The following is a 19,162-nucleotide window of genomic DNA, read 5'->3' on the forward strand; positions in this document are numbered from 1 at the left end:
GCTCTAAATTTCATTAGGTTTTGACCTGAAAGTTAACTGTTTTGAACAGATTATCTAAACGTCTGAAAAATTGGCTGTAGTTGTACAAAGTTTTGCTGGTGGCGAACACTGACTGCTAGAAGTATTCATGAAATTTGGGGGAAGTGGTGATTGAATGCATATTGTGTCAAAGCAATGCAAACATATACATAGTTTAGCTCACATGGTCCAATGGTATGGCACATGTGTTAAGTGTTTTGAAAAAGTGGACATGGTATTGAGGCACGCGTTAAAATGACTGGAAAAAACTGTAATATCCAGCTGATCCTCACTTCAAAATTATATTTTCCACTTGTGAAGAAAATGAAAACATTCTGCCTGCATCTCCACTCTGCAGTTCTCGTTAAATGTCACTAACGATGTGTCCAGCACTTCTCTACTTAGTGGCTAAGACAGAATGAAAGGAAAAGCAGAAAAATTTCATTATTAGGAAACACACAGTAAGACAGGTTGAGAAATATGTTGAGTTAACTGGCTGCAAGTCTGGTCACATGCGTGCAGCTTCCTCTTTTCGCGTTTTGTGACTGTGCTATAATTGAGTTGGAGGAGCAAGATAACGCAAATGGAGACTGTGCAGACTATGGTGGAGCTGCGCTGGGTCCTGTTGCATGTCCTCTATGCTGTCTGTATTTCTCTTCCACTGGCTGTGACTTCTGGTAGGTCACCTTTCCACTGCAAAAAAGGGTTTTAGACATAGTTTCCAAATGTAACATCAGAGATGTTTTATGCTGCTCGTTTTATTTCTCATATTTCTCAAACGAATCTGATTCTGAGGTCAAATGTCTGCTGTCGTCCATAAAGTGATATGTTATAAAAAACTTCCGTAAATTGTTCTCTCTGGAGAAGTCAAATATTGTATTAAATGTATTATTCTGAATATCACCATCCCCCACTATTGATTTTTGATTGTGACAACCAAAAGTAAATATTCTCCACTATTTCATATGCTATATTTTTCTTTAGGAAACTGCTAACTCAGGTATTTTTTAATTATATTTGTGGAGAAAGCAAACTTGCAGTATAATAATTAATAATGATAATCATAATGGTGGTAAAATAATAGCATTTTGTTCTTGATTCAATTGTAAGTTTTAAACTGCTAGCAACGTCTCTCGTGCGTGGCTCTGTAACCGCTGTCTTACGCTCAGTACTTGAAATTAAGTTTTTAATTTGATATATCCAAGGGCATAACTCTAGGTTGAGCTTTGTGGGGGTTGAGGTCTCCACCCACATAAGGGGGTTGTATTGGCTGGTTTTGATTATTAGGGGGGGGTTACAATCCCCACCCCACCCCCCATAATTGACGCCCATGGATATATCCATCAATCCATTTATCCAGTACCGGGTTACAGGGACAATTCATGGAGAATGTCAGTTAGGCTGTTGGATTTCACCAAAGTAAAATGGAACATGCCTGCATACTATCTGTTGTATAAAAATCACTAAACACACACAGTACAGTTCAGAAAATGCAAAGAATATTGCATTTTCTGTTGTGTAATATTTGTCCTTGTTTTATTAATAATTTCACATACACATCACATAATCTTTTTAAATGTGTTCACATCAAATATGATTTCTATATAAACATTCTCCAGATGCTACACTGGAACTCCTTACTTTGAAAAATAATCATGCAGTTTACATGTTAGAATAATGACAGAGAAGAGCACGGCTGCCATTCAACTGTTACAACAGGATTAGCAGCTGAGAATCATGTAATTATCTTGCGAATCATATGGCCCAGTGATCTGACCAAGATAAGCTGTTGAAACGGTGAAATATGACAGTGACGTGAATGGGACTGCAAAGGCTTGAAACAATTCTGCAATATCAGATTTTATTTTTTAAACATTTCCTTATTACGTAAAAAGCTTATGGTTTTTGTTTAAAGTTAGCAAACCGCACCCAAGTATAATGTAATGTGAAGTCATGGTATGAAAGTACTTTTCTGTCACTGCATTACTTCATTAATGTTCAATTATAAACACATTTGTTATTTCAGGGGACACAGCAAAGCAGAGCAATGCAGTATATCAGCCGGCTGAAATGACAGCTCAGATCGGGCAGCCAGTCACTCTATCCTGTCAATTCAACCTCACTAAGAAGCTGAATGCACAAAGATTTGGGCGATTCTACAAATCAATCTCTGGGAATAAAGTTAATGGGAGTGCAAATTTAAAATGCAGGCCACATATCACCCAAGAAACTATTTGTCTTTGTGAGCTTACTCAAAAAATAAATCAAACCAGTCTTAATGATGAAGGTATGTATTACTGTGAGATTAAAATATTAAGCGTTGAAGAGACAAAGACATTCACAGGCTCTGGGACTAAAATTTCCCTTTATGGTAAGGAACTTGCTTTATAAATTGCTCATTTAATAAATGTGATTTATATGATTTATCTGTTTATATGATATGTGTTATCTTTACTGCAACCAGTAAATTAGTCATATTTTTGTTATTTTGGTATGAAAACCTAAATAGGGACATATTTAGACAGAAATCAATGATAACTACAATGTTTTCATCACCCTGAATGATTTAATAATTACCTGTTTTCTAGCTGCACCCTCAGTAGAAATCCTGCAGCCTCCTCTCCTGGTGTCTGGACATCTCGTTGAACTGATCTGCAACGCTTCTGGATTCTACCCTCAGAATGTCTCAGTGTTCTGGCTCCACAGGGGCCTTCCGCCACCTGCCAGTACGATTCACACTAAAATCCAGCGTGACAGTACTGGCACTTTCAGTCTGCAGAGCCAGTACAGGTTCAATCTTGTGCAGAAAGACCATAATACAGAGTGTCTCTGTCAGGTTTCTCACCCGGACTGGCCTGTGAAGAACAGCTCAGCCATCACTCTCAATGTCAGCTGTGAGTCTTCTGCCCCTAAGAAAAATATCAGGGGCTGTAGTTTCTAGTACCTCAAAAAGTTGAACCCAATTGAAAGTTAGTTCCCCAGTAATTTCTCTTTGTGACAATAAATGCATGCAGTTTACATGATCAGAGGAGAAAGAGAGCAATCAGTTAGCTACTTAAAATAGTGTGTGATGTTTGTAAGGATGACAACAAGCCCATGGGGTTATGCTGCATGCTGTTCTCTGCCTTTCTTCACAGATGGACCCAGCTCTGTGACCGTGACCTCCTCAGCTCCTGTGAGCAATGGCTCAGTGTGGGCCGAAACAGGCTCTTCTGTGACCTTTGTCTGTGCTGCTGAAGGGAACCCCATGCCTGAAATTAGGTGGCTATGGGGAAATTTATCAGAGTCGCACGGAGGAGACGAGCTACTCATAGCTAATGTGAAGAAGAAAGATGAGGGGCTTTACATTTGTGTGGTATGTAACCAGTATGGAGAGGAGAATACCAGCATGCACTTACAGGTGTCAGAGAGGACCTGGACTAGTAAGTACTTTCAGCTGACTCAAGTTATTTCATTTAAGGTGCAAATACTAATTTAACATAGTTAAACATACTAAGTGGGCAGTTCATTAGGTATGCGTGCTTGTTCACGGAGAAGCATTGTCATTATGCTTAAATTTAGCAACAATATTCACTTTTGATTAAAGCCCTTTGTGGAGGAAGGAATAGGAAATAGAATTTCTGGAAAAAATAAATTGAGGTTTTATATCAAGATACACTGCATTTAAGAAATACAGTATATAATACAATGACTGAAACTTCTAAATTGTCTGAAACAATTTCCGTCACAGGCTTATTTCTTAACTGAAGAATTAGGTCTTGCAAGGAAATTGAAATGGATATTGAATACTGAAAGTATTTGCATGAAATTACTTGCATGATATGGGTTTGAGTAATGAGATAACAGATTAACAGATCATGTATTTCATGAGGAAACTTGTATTAATTCATGATTTGTTAGTAAATGGGTTAGTATTTTTTACCCCCTCCAGTAGTCTTACCATTATTAACTAATTAGTTAATTGTTAACTAATTGAGTAGTGCCTGAATGGAATACATGAACTGTCATGATTGATTAATGATGAAGAAGCATGGGATTAGTTTGTAACAAACATACTAATTAATGCATTAAGTATGCATGTACTACCACATTATTCATGTCCCCTCAAGTAAAGTGTGACCAATTTTTTCAAGTGCATGTAATAGCTTGATGTTATCCAATAAGAACATAAGAACAATTTTACAAACGAGAGGAGGCCATTCGGCCCATCAAGCTTGTTTGGGGAGAACTTAACTAATAGCTCAGAGTTGTTAAAATCTTATCTAGCTCTGATTTAAAGGAACCCAGGGTTTTAGCTTCCGCTACACTAGCAGGAAGACTATTCCATACTCTAACTACATGCTGTGTAAAGAAGTGCTTCCTCAGATTTGTTTTAAAATGTTCTCCCGCTAATTTCCACTTATGGCCACGAGTTCTAGTATTTAAACTAATATTTAAATAGCCATTTGGCTGAACAGCATCCAGACCCGTTAGAATCTTATAGATCTGGATCATGTCCCCCCATAGTCTCCTTTGCTCGAGTCTAAACAGATTCAGCTCGGCTAACCTCTCCTCATAAGACATTCCTCTAAGACCAGGAATCATTCTCGTAGCCCTCCGTTGCACCTTTTCTAAAGTAGTATTATGAATAATAAAGTGTTTAATGTAATAATGCAAATGGCGTCAGTGCCCAAAGATCTTGTATTTAACTGTAAACAACAGAAAATCACCAAGCCAGAAAACCATTTGCTATTAATCTGTATTATCCTACGATTTCTAGGAAGGCTTGATCCTCTCTACAGCTTGGCCAGTGTCTTTGTAGTCCTTCTTGTAGCTGTCATCTTTGTGGCATGGAGGATGAAGAAAAAGGCACCTGGAAGTAAAGATGATCGCATCTATCTATCTATCTGTCTGTTTGTCTATCTGTCTGTCAGTCAGTCAGCTAGCTGCCTAGCTATTCTCCAAAGCAAGACAAATGCCATTTCACGTATATTATAACTAGACACCCACTCTTGTAGAAGCGATCCATGTTACATCAAAAGCAAATGAGAACGAATACATTGCTAACATCTGTGTGAAACCTCATGTTGCCTTTGTGTCTGTTCACAGCTCCTTGCCCACACAGGTAAGCCCAAGCAAACTCTTCTACTTCTGAGATGGTAACCCAGAGGTTTCAATGTGCTGCATTTTCACAACCAGGTTAAGTTCAGTCAAGTGAGGCATCATTGTCACACAAACCATATTTAGTGCACTGTGCACAGTGATGCAAAATAACATTCTCTGGTGCTACTTATACACATACGTAAAGTATAAATAGACAGACAGGACAATTGTGGAGAAAAACCCATACAAATTGCTCATGATAAAAACTAGATTATATGTTTAGAAGATGTAGTACATATGGCAACAAACAACAAGGTTTGCTAATAAGAATGTAAATATAACTAACAATCAAAAAACCTTGGGAAACGTTTGACATAGTTGTCATGACATATTTAGACGGTGACAGTGTGACTTCTCAAATTTTGCACTAATACAGCTTTTGTTAGCTGAATGCACAATAAATTTGATGTTGCGACTCACTGTTCAAAAGATACAAGCACATGTGCCTTGTGTGACAGACAAAGTGGTTCCTGACCAGACTCACTGAAGAGTTCCCCAGTTCCTTCCGCCTGCAAGGCCGCAGTGCTATTGCATTTGATTTGCTAGCCTTCTCCACCTTCTGTGAGTTAGCAGAAAGCACAGGGCAGGGAGGTGTTGTGCCCATAGGCAACCCGCTCTTTCCGGCTTTTAATCCGAATGACAGCTTATGACTTGCTTTCCATCTTCTCAGTCGACCACCTGTCTCGGAGGAATCCGTCATGCCTCAAGGTACGATGGAACACTTGAACACAGTCTTGGTTTGCTTTGCTGTTGTTAGATTTGCAGGGATTCCACTGAGCATTTTAATATGATCTGTGCTCTTTTTCAAGTAGCAATCTATGCCGTGCCGGAAAAGAAGAGAAAGAGACTTCAGGAGCACAGGGAAGGTTAGTAGGTCTGTTTGGAGAAAATAGTTTGTCGTTCTGTTCATGTCTAACTCTAAACTGAACCTTCTCTCCCTCTTCACCAGTTTTGGATGAACCACATCTTATATACACAGAGATCACCTTACCTCCTCCATCCAGAAATGTGGAGAGCGCGGTAAATTTTTAACAGATTAATAACATTTTTTAGACTGTCCTATATGGGCGAATTTATGATTGGTAACAAACGATACTACATTTCCACAAATGCCTAAGCAATGTAAAAGTGAACACCTGTAAGTCCACTTATTTTATTAGAAAGTATAGAGTTTGCATGCCATCTCAACTTCAAGCTGACATACTTTTTCAGTTTAACCAGCTGGCTTGTGGACAATGTGGTTCTGTCCAAAATAATAAAAAAATGTAATTCTGTCTGCGATTACTATGTATGTTTTTTTATGTGATGGTGCAGCATACTGGAACCTTTTGAGATTATTTTCAATTTTTGCCCTCATTTTAAAACTAGAGTAAGTAGGATACTTAAAAGAGCAGAATTTATTTGCCTCAGACATTTGACATATGACACTATGACATATGTTACACATTGCTAATGGACGCCTGTACTATTTTTACCTTTCTAGAACTCTATGCCCTTATACAGTGTAGTTGGGGCCAAGAGGCAAAAACATCCAGAGGTTCAACAGCAGCTCACAGAGGGAGTGAGCAGTGTTTATGTTCTGGCTGAAAGTCCAGCGTGTGACCTGTGGAGACAACAGGAAGCCGCCAGTTCCTTCCTAACTATTTCTCACTACTGACCAGTTAAAAACAGCCCCTGTCCCCAAACTGCTTCATGCTTCCCCTTCAAATGTGAAATGTGTTTGTGTTTATTTGAGGAGAAATAAAAGGTTGTTCAAAATGTCGTTAAGTGGAAGATGGCAGAGGATGCCAAAACACACAGTTTGCTCAGTGAAAACTTTCTCTCACATGAGTTTGCCTGCATCATTGTAAACATTATTTCCATGTTGTAGTCCAACAGCATATTTACAAATACAAATAACTAACGATATGGAAATAAAAGGACTATTGAAATGCAAGGTGCTGCGCTGAAGAGCCCCAGACACAATGGGGTGGGGGCCGCTATTCACAGGCGTAACATACGGGGCTCACAGCCCAGCCTCCAGGACTGACCACATCAGAGCACTGGCCTTCAGCTGTGAACAATCACTAAATAAATGTGCCAATGTACAAATATTTACAGAGAATACCAAGGAGTGCACAATGTTGGATTTATTACACTGTGAACAACGTATTAGTAGAAAATGTAAATAACTTTTCATGTTTAACAGTTTTTCAGTCTAGTTATCTAGTTCATCTTCTGTGACACACTTCAAACTGGAAAACAACAAAGTAGTTACTTAAAAGTTTCAGTTTCTTTAACCATGCTGTATTTATCAATAAGAAATTAGATCTGAATGTGGGACAAATAAGTAGCAGACTCAGATGTCAAAATATGATTATTTATATTTAAAAATACTATAGGTTTCTATTTTTTCCAAGATGCTTCTCTAAAACTTGATCTGTTCAATATGTCATGTAAGTGCCACTGGTCTGAAATCAGTGCTAATCCTTGCATTCCACAGGGGAGGTATTCTTGTCTGTTGTCTCAGAGTATGCTCCCACCGTGGTGAGTGATGTCTCATTGAGGGAGACCTTTTACTCGCAGCTTTGCTGGGTGGATGAAGGGTGCCCATGAGGTGACACTCCTCTGGTCATGGGTGACTTCAGTGCGACCACTGGCACTGACAGGGCTGGCTATTAGGATTGTGTTGGTCCCCATAGGTCTGGAGACCGTGGTGAAAGTAGTTCAATGTTCCTTGACTTTGCGAAAGGTCAGGGACTGCGAGTTGCTGGATCCTGGTTCCAACACCCTGAACTGCATTGTTGGACTTGGTACTCCAATATTGGTGGTGCGGCAAAGGAGATTGATCACATCCTCGTTGGCAGATGCTGGAGGCTCCTGCAGAACTGCAGGGTCTACAGAAGTGCCCAGTTTGTGAATTCTGACCACAGACTTGTTGTTGCTACTCTGAAGATTCAGCTTAGATCCAGTAGGCTACCACCTACTAGGAGAACGAGGCTGGACTTAGCCAGACTCCAAGATCAAGCTGTTTCTAATGAGTTTGCACGCAATTTTTGTGAAGAACTTGCAGACTTGGGTGCGACTACTGACTCTAATATGATCACCTTCCGTGATAAGACCCTGAAGGTTGCCAACGATTGTGTTGGTGTTGCCAGTGTCCTCAGAAGGAGGTGTTTCATCTCACAGGGCACCCTGGATATTATCGAGAGAAGTCGTAGCGAATGACTTGGTGGCAACTCCAGTCTGTACCGGGAAATGAGAAAGACGGCTGTGAGGGCTCTGAGGGCAGATAAGGAGGCGTTTGTTAGATGAATCTGTGAGCAGATGACACACCATCTGTAGTGTAGTGACCCACGTCCTGCTTACAGAGGAATCGAAGCATTACGCACATGTGAATCTCTTCGTCGGAGACTTGCAGTCAGGGCGAGTGATGGAACAGTCCTTATGGAAGACACTGCAGTTGTGACTTTGAGCAGTTGTTTAAAGCTGACCCTCTGGCTGGGATGTTGTACATCTCTGGGTCCACGATTCTCGAAGCTGACCCACCGATCAGCTGTGAACCACCCAATTTCACTGAGATTGCACGGGTGGTGAATCAGCTGGGGGTAGGGAAGGCCGCAGGAATCTATGGTATCCAGGGTGAACTTCTCCAGGCTGATGGTAAGGCTGTCCTCCTGGCATTGCAGGCGATCTTTGCTTCCATTTGGGAGTCAGGCATCATCCCAACTGACTGGAAAATGGGACTTGTGGTACCTATCTAGAAAGGGAAGGGTGATCGTCTGGATTGTGACAACTACAGGGGGATAACACTGCTTTCAGTGCCGGGTAAGGTCCTTGCTAGGGTCATCCTCAACAGGATCTGTGAACACTTGCTTGTCTGTCAGCAACCGGAGCAGTCTGGCTTTACGCCTAAGAAGTCTACCATCGACCGTATCCTTGCACTGAGTGTTCTCATCGAGCGCAAGTACGAATATTGGCAGAGGTTCTTTGCAGCCTTTGTCGATTTTCGTAAAGCGTTCAACTCATTTGATCGAGTTGCCCTGCGGGACATTCTGAGACTTCGCAGGATCCCCCCACAGTTGCTGGACATCATGGCCGCCCATTACACTGGTACTGTGAGTGCTGTGCAGAGTGGAGGGAGAACCTCCGCCTTCTTCCCAGTTGATTCTGGGGTTCACCAGCGGTGTGTTCTTGCTCCTACTCTGTTCAATGCTTGTATGGACTGTGTGTTGGGCAGGGTCGTGGGGTCCAGCAGCTGTGGGGCATCCATTGGTGAAGAAAGATTTACTGATCTTGACTTTGCTGACGATGCTGTGATCTTAGTGGAGACAATGGAGGCTCTGATCGGGGTTCTCAAGAGACTGAGTAAGGAGTCTGAGTATCTGGGATTGTCCTGGTTAAAGGCCAAGATCCAGGCATTTAATGACTTCTTAGGCACAGTCATCAGTAGTGTGTCTGTCTGCGTGGAGAATGTCAACCTTGTCGAGAGATTTACCAACATCAGCAGTGACATTCATGTCTCTGGTGACTCTTCCTATAAAGTCAGTAGATGGATTGGAAGAGCATGGGGGGTCATGAGGTCGCTGGAAAGGGGTGTGCGGTGTTCCCGATATCTTTGCAAGAGGACAAAGGTCCAAGTCTTTAGAGTCCTGGTGCTCCCTGTCTTGCTATATGGCTGTGAGACATGGACGCTATCCAGTGACCTGAGACAAAGACTGGACTCCTTCGGTACTGTGTCTCTTCGGAGAATCCTTGGGTACTGCTGGTTTGACTTTATGTCGAATGAGTGGCTGCTAGAGGAGTCCCGAATGAGGCACGTTACCTGCATTGTGAGGGAGCATCAGTTACGGCACTAGGGCCATGTGGCGCATTTCCCTGAGGGTGCTGAGGACCCAAGCAGCTGGACCAGGCCAAGGGGACGCCCACGTAAAACCTGGCTGTGGCAGTTGGGTGGCCATTTCCGGAGGGTGGGATTGGACTGTGCATCTGCCTGGGGGATTGCTGGCCGGGATCCCGAGGAGTTTCGCTGTATGGTAGGTATGCCAGCGCATGCTCCCCAACCTGACCTGATAATCAACTTGGAGAGATAACTTAAAAGAGCACGCCAGACTCGAGTGGTTAAGATGCAACATGCAAGGATACCACAGATACCAAAGTGGAAGAGAAAAAAAACCTTCAGGATTCCTGTCCTTGTGAATCTCTCAATCAAAGTAATATATGGGGTAATCATAGTACAATTAGGGAGGAGTTCCTCAAAGCAGGACATCTCAGCTAGCTGGGTTAACTTAAGATGGAAGTCAAGATTGTCCAATAAGAGTTTAAGTAAGGAGCATTCCCATTGGATAATCTGTTCATCTGTATCAGCAGAGCAATTTAATGGATATAAGATATGGTTGCAGGATATCCATCCATCCATCCATCACTTCCAGGGTCTCCCCTGCTTCAAATGAGATAGGGTCCATGCTCACCGTGACACATACTCAGATTCCATACGCTAAAAAGCAGCTAGTGCGGTCTCATTCGTAATTACAGAAGAAAACCTACTTGATATATTTATTTAATCTCTGCAAGCACATGAAGATCAACAGCTTTAGGTATTTTACTCACAATGTTCTCACCATTGAAAACCTGTAGAGTTACTGTCAGACATCCCAAGTCTCCTGGAAGTTCCGGGAGTCTCCTGCATATCGATAGCGGTTCCCTGATGCCCGCAAATTGAATAAAATATCCCGGAAACTAGAGCAAGCAAACAAGAGCATGCATGCGAGACAGTAGCGTGTGCATTGTGCACTTGAGAGAAGCACGTACATGACGGAATACACTTCATGGCCTAATTTGCAAGATCATCTCAGTATTGAATTACTGGACAGTTGTCATTTGATATTTCTGTAAAATTCCACTTGTAGTACGTCAGTCATCACCTCTGGCAGCTACTACAACCTTTGAAGTGTTACAAATTGGTTTGCTATGTATGTGAAATTATTGAATCTCTTTTAGGATTTAATTTATTATACTTTAAAAGGCAACTGAAATAATTTTTCTTCCAAGTGTCTTTTTTTAGAAAAACTTAACAGATTTTTGTTAGCAATGCTTGGTTCCTCTTAATTCACTTTGCACTTTGTAGACGGTCCCTAGCAAAAGGCTGAGCCTCCAACGCTGGCTTGTTTGTTTCGCGGAAAATGCCTCGTCACTACAATAATTAATGAACATATCAGTCACTATACAATAATGTAGTACAATCTGTATTTTCTCCTAAACAGAAAGTGTTACTTTTGTGATTTTTGGTGATGTTGTTTCAAAGATATACGGGAGACAAATCCGAATATCAAGCGAATATCCAACATAAAACCAACTTTACCATGCTCCGGCGCCTCTGAGAGCCTGGAAACGTGAGCGCGCAACAGTGCTCGTTTCATTCAGTCGCTGTCATTTATTGTGTTATTGGTGTGTTTAGTTATTGTGAGTTTCATATCTAAAGATATTGAGACAGGTGGCCACTGAGAACTGTTCTTCTGCAGTCTTTAAGCTAAGATTAGCCTCTTAGGTCATTTTGACTGATGGGTCAGAAAGCGGAAATGATGGTGTCGTCTTAAATAGGCAATAGCCTAAATCTTGGTTTAATTTTTGATCAATTCCTGAGCTTCAATGATCATGTCAAGTCTCTCTGTCGATCTTGCTTTTTTCAGTTAAGAAACCTTTCTAAGCTGCAAGCTGCTGTTTCTATGGCTGAGATGGAAATGCTCATTCATGCATTCATCTCCTCACGCTTAGATTACTGCAACTTACTTTTTACCTGTCCTAGTACAGCAGGTTTGTCCCATCTTCATTTTCTTGCAAATAAAGGCAGTCAAATGGTGAACATACTGCACATTTATTTGTTAGCAAAGAATACTAAGTGTATTTTTTCGTAAATGTTAAGTGAGTAACATGCAAAATCTCAGTGTGTGAAACAGACCAGCATTTAATGTCCTTTGTAGAAACTGACTGGCAGCGTATTTGCTGTGTTACATCAATCGATTGCTGCATGTATCCCTTTTAACTCCATTGAACTGAAGTTTGGCAGCCAATTCCTGCAGGTCCATGATCGCTATAGGTGGTGTGCAATTTACTTCCCAGTAGCTGCCCTGTTGTGTGATGTTTTTTCAGATTGTTTAGTTTGCCCATCCAGGCGTTGCTGTCTTCAAGTCAGCCAGTGTCAGTGTTGAAATTGTATAATTTCTCAAAAAAGAAAAAGAAAAAGAATAGAAAAGAAAGGCCTGAGGCTCTGCTGACAGAGAGTTGTCAGAGGGTGAAAGATTTGGCGATTCCGCCTCAGTGACTTCAGGTTCATGCACAGCCTTTGGAACCAAGGAGCCTTCCTCAGTGCAGGTGTATTTCCGTCGCAGCCGCTGCATCCAGGCAGGTATATGATCACTGAGATGGGGCTGCAAACGATCATGATGCAGTACTTTCTCATTTCGCCTGTCTTTGACTCAGTAGAGGTCCAAGGCATTCTGTGATGACGAATGGCCCCTGCCATGGAGCCTGAAGTTTTGGACTGTACCCCTTTTTCCTGCTACTGACCCTCACTAAAACGAGATCACCCACGTTGTAGGACTTCTCTCTAGATCGTAAGTCATAGACTTTCTTCTGACGCGTCTGAGCAGAGTGTAAGCTCTGGCGTGCTACTTGATGAGCAAGCTGCAGGTTAGCTTGCAGCTCATGAACAAACTCAGGTGCATCTTTAGCTTCCCTGGTAACGTCAGCTGTCTTTAGCCAAATGTCATGTGGCTGGAAAACTTCTCGCCCCAGCATCAGCTGATTTGGTGTGAAACCTGTTGCTGAATGCACAGTGCTCCTGTATGCCGCAGTAAGTAAGGGAAGGTGTTCATCCCAATTCTGTTGACTTTGATCCACGTAACACCGTATCATCTGCAATAACGTTCTGTTGAATCTTTCCACTTGCCCGTTTGAAGCAGGATGGTATGGTGTGGTCTGGGTCTTGGTGACTTGTAACAGGCGACAAACTTCATTGAACAGTGGCCTTCTGGTCTCTTAAACCTATATAGCCACGTCAGGCTGCTGTGATCTGTTCTCAGTATAAAGTTAGATCCCAAAAAATAGTGGCAGAACTGTCTGGTAAATCTAACAACAGCTAGGAGCTCTTTACGGGTGACACAGTACCGCTGGTGTGCCGGTGTGAGGAGACAGCTGGCGAATGAGATAACTTTCTCTTCTCCCCACTGTAACTGTGAGAGCACTGCTCCAATGCTTTGGTTGGATGCATCGGTGTCCAGTACAAACTTTCCAGATGTAATTGGGAACACCAAGATGGGTGCAGTCTTGAGACTCCTTTTCAGATGTTCGAAAGCCTTCTACTGCTCCTCTTCCCAGGAAAAAGGAGTCCCCTTTTTGAGTAGCATTGTCATGGGTGCAGTTATTTCAGCAAACTTGGCAACAAACCTTCTGTAATAATTGCAAAGTCCCAAGAAAGACTGGAGTTCCTGGATGCTGGTTGGGGTCTTCCAGTCCCTTATGTCACTGATGAGGGCTGGATTGGTCTTAATTCCTTCGCCGCTTATGATGTGACCTAGAAACAGAACTTCGTCCCTTAGCAACTGACATTTTGAGGGCTTTAGCTTGAGTCCATAATTCTGCAGCCTTTGAAAAACCTCCATGCACTGTTCCACATCTTCACCAAAAATTATTATGTCATCCAGGTATATCAGCAAAGTGTCCCACTGCAACCCTCGTAACATTAGCTCCATGGCCCTCTGGAATGTGCTGGGTGTGTTACATAAGCCAAATGGCATTCTAGTGTACTCATATAGTCCATACCTTGTCACAAAAGCCGTCTTGGATCTGTCTTTTTTATTCATTTCAATCTGCCAGTATCCTGACTGAAGGTCGAGTGTTGAGAATGTCTTCGTGCCACCCAGCATATCCAGGCATTCGTCTATTTTTGGTAGGGGATATGCGTCCTTAATGGTAAGATCATTAAGATGGCGATAATCTACACACCAGTGGACCCCGCCATCCTTCTTTCTTACGAGGACGATAGGGGATGCCCATTCAGAACTTGAGGGGATAACAATACCTGCTTCAAGCATTTTTTTTAGATGTTTTTCCTCCTCATTCCAGAACCCTAAAGGGGTACGTCGTACTGGCTTTTGAACGGGCTTAGCGGTTCCTGTATCAATTCTGTGCTGCAGAGCAGAGAACTTCCCCAGATCATTATCATTTGCTGCAAAAACTTCTTGGTGTTCATTTAGTAGAGCTATTAACATCTCTTGCTGTTGTTCAGTGAGCGTTTCGCTTGCAGAAGTGAACAACTGTCTAAGATGCTCTGGAAGGTCAAGAGCGTTTGGTGCCGACAACCTTCTTACATTGTGCTCATCTGGAGGCTCACTTTTAGGGTCTTGTGGCGTTACGTCCCCACCTTTTGCATACAACTGAGCGTTGACTGGAACTGAGTAGACTGTCTCTCCATCCTCTTGAGCATCAGGATATGCTTCTATGAGCACACCCAAACAGACTCCCTGTGATAAGGGTCTACTGGAAGCTGTGACGTTGCATAGCCTGACTGGGATCCTCTGTTCCATGTGAATCATGATACTGCCTGAAGACACTCCATCAGCCAGGCTAACAGGCTCTAGAACAGCAGGGAGTTCTGGTTTGGGGTCGTCTACCAGACCCCAAACTAGACATTTATACTCTGGCAGCACAGTGAAAATACTCTCTAACATCACCCTCGAGATGGCGTAGTCTGGCCCCTTGCCTTCAGATATGTATGCTGGGATGAGTTCTGAGCCCATGAAAACTTTGCCAGAAGCATGAATGGTGAAATCAGCAGCTTTTAAGAAATCTAAACCCAGGAGCAGGGCATCACGAATTAGTGCAATGCAAACTGTCCATTCCAACACTTTTGTGCCATTTCTAAATTCCACTTGAACTCCACCTGTTGCTGACATCTCCCTTCCAGTTTCTGCATTTCGGAGACACACATTTCTCAGTCCTGCAGGTGATTTGACAGGTAATTTGTTGTACGTCTCTTCAGACATGATTGTGGCCTCAGCACCCATGTCTATAACTGCATTAACTGGTATGCCATCAACAGTCAGCAAGATCATTCAACTGGGCCCTCGACTCTCAGCCCTGCTTACATGTACAATGGATGCTCAGAGCATGCATGCTCAGAGCGGTTTTGACTTGGGGGCTCCATTCTGGCCACAGCATTTGCAGGGGGACTTGTAGATGGACTTGGGGACCGTGAGCAGTTTCATTTCGTTTGTAATATTCTGCTGTCTGCATCTGTTTGGCTTTAACGAAGTCTGGGTTGTGCGTCCCCTTTCTGACTGGACTGCCATGCTGGAATTTATCTGATGGGTGGGTCTTACCGTAGAAGGGAGAGCAACAGAAGAGGGAGGAGGTAGACGTTCTATGGCTAAGCTTATCCACTTTATCAATGAGTGCTTGCAACTGGTGCTGTGTAACGAAGCCCTGTGTCTGCACCCTACGTGACTGCAAGGCCTGTGGCTCTTCGTCTGAGTCCATGTCTAGATCAGCCCAGGATACTCGACGTGTCCTCCCTCTCTGATCGAAGTCTCGCCCGAGTGTTGCTTTAAAGTTGTGTTCGTAGGATGAAACTAGCCTCTGTGCCTCATCCAATGACAGAGGGTCACGGTTCATAACTTCGTATGCCACTTTCTGGTTGCGCAGCCGTTTGAGAAAAGCATCAGCAGCAATTTGCTCTCTGAGCTCAATATCAACTCCAGGATAAGCTAAAATGACCAACCTGTGAACCTCCTCAGCGAACTCTGAAACAGTTTCTTTAGACTGGCGCAGTTCACCAAGTCTTCTCCGTGCTGTGGTGGGAGGCTCTTTCTGGCCAAATCGGAAAGCCGGCTGTTCTTTCAGCAGAAAATAATCTTCACGTGTGTGTTCAGGTAATGAGCACAGATATTTGACAGCAGCGCCCCTGAGACATTCATGCAGTTTGTCCACTCGCTCTACTGCACTACATCTGTAAATGACAGCTCTGCGCTCAAAAGGAATGATGAAGGAATCCCAGTCATCCTTACCATCATAAGTGTTAAGTTTAGCTTTAGGTCCAACTGTGGCTCTACCATGAAGGGCTGTTAGGTGATGGGTGGATGTTGAAGCAGTGGAAGGAGTGTGCATGTGCAGGCCCATGTTGGACGAGCCATTATAACGGCTGGGTCTCTGTGCACTGCTTCTGGGTCTCACATCAGGGCCAGGCATGGAGGATGTTGAACTAGCAGGGCTCCGTACGTGTCTATCAATGACAGCAAGCTCAGCAGCAAAAAGTTGTTCAGCATCTGAAGGCCCTGTGGTATCTCTGTTTGTCACAGCTGAAAGTGTGGTAGTATCTTCATGTGGGTCTGGACCTCGTGTATCTTTGTTGGTATGGGGCTGCTGTGCGAGAGCAAACAAACAAGCTTCCGTTGCTTCCAGTCTTTGAAGCAGAGGTGAAATGGCATTTTGGAATTGCTTATTTTGTTGTGACAGCACAGATTGTAGCCACTGTGGGGGATCTGGGGCAGCTGAAGCTCCATTTGAATCCATCTTATACTACAGGTGATATTTAAACTGCTTTAAACTCTTTATTTTCTTTGAATTTGTTTTGTAGTATTTAATTATTAATAATTAAGTATAGTTTGCTCCGTGAGTTTAATATAGCTTTTCAAGGCCATATACAGCCTCCGTGAAACTTGGCAGGCAGCCAAATGCAGTGCTTAATTTTCCAGACTTCCAGCGCCATACCTATCGGCAGGGGTGAGGGGAACTCTGTGCAACTTTTATCTCCGTGAAAGCACGGTCAATCCGACGAATAAACGCGTCAATCCGTCTTTAATAATACTTCACAATGGCATTTTGCAGATTACAATGTCCATAGAATCTCAATGGATGCCCCAGCAGTTCATATCACTTACAATTCGCCGATGAATCTCTATCGCGCTCAGCTTCTGACACCACTTGTTGTGCTTTCGCTTGTAGTTTAGTTTTCTGCGGACGTGGAGACGTGAAGGAAAAGACACAACAACAGGATTCCATTCAGGAACTTTACTTCGTGCAGTATAATATACAGCGGCAGGGTTATTGCTCTTGCCTAGTGCAGAAGGATTTGACTATAACCATCCGCACCGGAGCCTGCGAGTATACTCCTAAACACAAACAAAACAGTGAACTAATCCCTGCGTGATGACGTGTTTTAACAATTTGTGGCGTGTTCACGCTATAATTGTGATTTCCCGGAGTCATTCATGTGTCTGATTTCGTGACGAAATGTAGTTTGGAGACCAAACAGACTTGTGAGTGATTCCTCCTGGTGGAAGATCTTGTGGTGTAACTACAAGGACTTACAGATTGCCAATTACAAGACAACAAGTTGTGTAGTGTGAATGGTATAGCGATCTGACAACTTGATTTCAGTCATTAAAGTCATTTAGTGTGATCATAACATAAGGAGCTATCACCACAATCAAAGTTAATCCAAGTACGATTGGAATCTGAAAGCCATGAAATGGTGGGAAAGTAAGATAGGATGAAGTTTATTGGTCCCTGGAGGAAATGCTTTTGCATACAGCAGCAAGGTACAGTGCTCCTCTTCTCTAGTGACCTTCATTCAACACATCACTCTCAGAACGGGTTTCAACAGCCACTTCCTGTCTGTATGCTTCAGGTGTACTTCAGCTAGTCAAGCTCAGATGCTGATATTTAGGCCTCAGTGGTGACACACATTTCCAGTTCCTGCTTATATTCAAACTACAGCAACTACAGCAATACCTGCTGGCCAAGCAGGGAAGAGATATGAAGGCCAAGGATGGATGGGCACTGACCCTGACAGCAATGATGTTGTACGTAAAGGTCTGACTCACAATCTCCATTCTAATTCATCCCAAAGGTAATCGATGGGGTTGTAGTCAGGGCTCTGATAGAAAACCTACTGGACAGTAGCTCTCCAGGACCGGACTTGGAGATCTCTGATCTAGGGGGATGGTGGTGGTCTAGTAGTTAGGGATCTGGCTGGGCTCCCATTAGGAACCCCAGAAGATTGTGAGTTCACTCCCAGGAGGTGCCATCATTGTGCCCCTGAGCAAGGCCCTTGACCCCAACTTGCTCCAGGGGGACAGTCCCTGTAGATACAGTACTTCACTGTAAGTCGCTTTGGATAAAAGTGCCTGCTAAATGAATACATGTAAATGTTGTACTGTAATATATGTGTTGCCATACCCACTGTTTTTGCACAGATTACATTGTGTTGCCTTGCAAAAAGGAAAGGGACACTCCATGGCCTCATCTCCACAATCTGGCCGCTGTGGGGCGGCTGGGTCCATGATCGCTCGGGGCTCTCCTGGCAGTCTGGGGGGCCCTGGGGCGGCGTGGTTGTGGCCTCGCACATTCATTGGGAATCATTCCATGTTAACCTGCACACTCATACATACACTCACAACACACAATCATACACACATGCGCACACACACACACATATATATGCACACACGTACACATGCACACGCACACACATACACACACATTCACACCCACCCACATACACATAGACACGCACACACATACACACGCACATACAAGATAGCCCAGGGCTTTCTTGCCCTATTTTATCCCTCTCTCTCCTTCTTGTCTGGGTGTGTGTGGCTTCCATCCTTTCTTCTCAGATGCAGATGCTGGTGCGGCGATATCCAGTGTTCCTGTTGGTCTGCTTATATATTTCTCTCTTTGGTATTAATCTATTTAATTCCAGAAGCAGATACTGGCACAAGCGTATTCCCTGTCATAATGGTACCATTGGTTTCTCTGTATGTATACTCTTTGTGTGGCACCTGGATCTTGTTTTTCAGATACAGCAGCTGGTGTGATGATACAATGTCCTGCACTAAGATGCAGAAGCTGTCCTTTTGCTTTCCTTTTTCTTAAGTTGTCATGTATTATTTTTCTTTCCCTGTTTTTCTCTCTCTATCTGACCCCCCCCCCCCCTTTTTTTTCCCTTCTTCTTCTTTCT

At 43.1% G+C, this 19,162-nt stretch overlaps 1 protein-coding gene across 2 annotated transcripts; it reads left to right on the forward strand.

Moving 5' to 3' along the window:
• The first annotated feature begins 426 nt into the window (after positions 1 to 426).
• Positions 427 to 6,922, forward strand: LOC111860767 (sialic acid-binding Ig-like lectin 12). Of its 2 annotated transcripts, none has more exons than XM_072701453.1 (11): positions 427 to 695; positions 2,045 to 2,389; positions 2,607 to 2,744; positions 2,855 to 2,912; positions 3,156 to 3,440; positions 4,778 to 4,876; positions 5,107 to 5,122; positions 5,831 to 5,868; positions 5,970 to 6,026; positions 6,110 to 6,180; positions 6,644 to 6,922. In XM_072701453.1, exons 3-11 carry the CDS (start codon positions 2,700 to 2,702, stop codon positions 6,815 to 6,817), a joined length of 843 nt encoding a protein of 280 aa, XP_072557554.1. In that variant the 5' UTR covers positions 427 to 695; positions 2,045 to 2,389; positions 2,607 to 2,699; the 3' UTR covers positions 6,818 to 6,922. The 2 variants fall into 2 exon arrangements, with proteins under 2 accessions (XP_072557554.1, XP_072557555.1); XM_072701454.1 differs by having other exon boundaries at positions 431 to 695; positions 5,973 to 6,026.
• Positions 6,923 to 19,162: the final 12,240 nt, after the last annotated feature.

The sequence above is a fragment of the Paramormyrops kingsleyae genome, chromosome 17, assembly GCF_048594095.1.
Source record: "Paramormyrops kingsleyae isolate MSU_618 chromosome 17, PKINGS_0.4, whole genome shotgun sequence".
Lineage (NCBI taxonomy): Eukaryota > Metazoa > Chordata > Actinopteri > Osteoglossiformes > Mormyridae > Paramormyrops > Paramormyrops kingsleyae.

Excerpts from the sequence above, each read along its gene's own strand:
- LOC111860767 (XM_072701453.1), top strand. The coding sequence starts at position 2,700 with ATGTCTCAGTGTTCTGGCTCCACAGGGGCCTTCCGCCACCTGCCA. Across the intron at positions 6,027-6,109 it reads ACTTCAGGAGCACAGGGAAG|TTTTGGATGAACCACATCTT; the intron begins GTTAGTAGGTCT and ends CCTCTTCACCAG. Across the intron at positions 6,181-6,643 it reads CCAGAAATGTGGAGAGCGCG|AACTCTATGCCCTTATACAG; the intron begins GTAAATTTTTAA and ends TTACCTTTCTAG.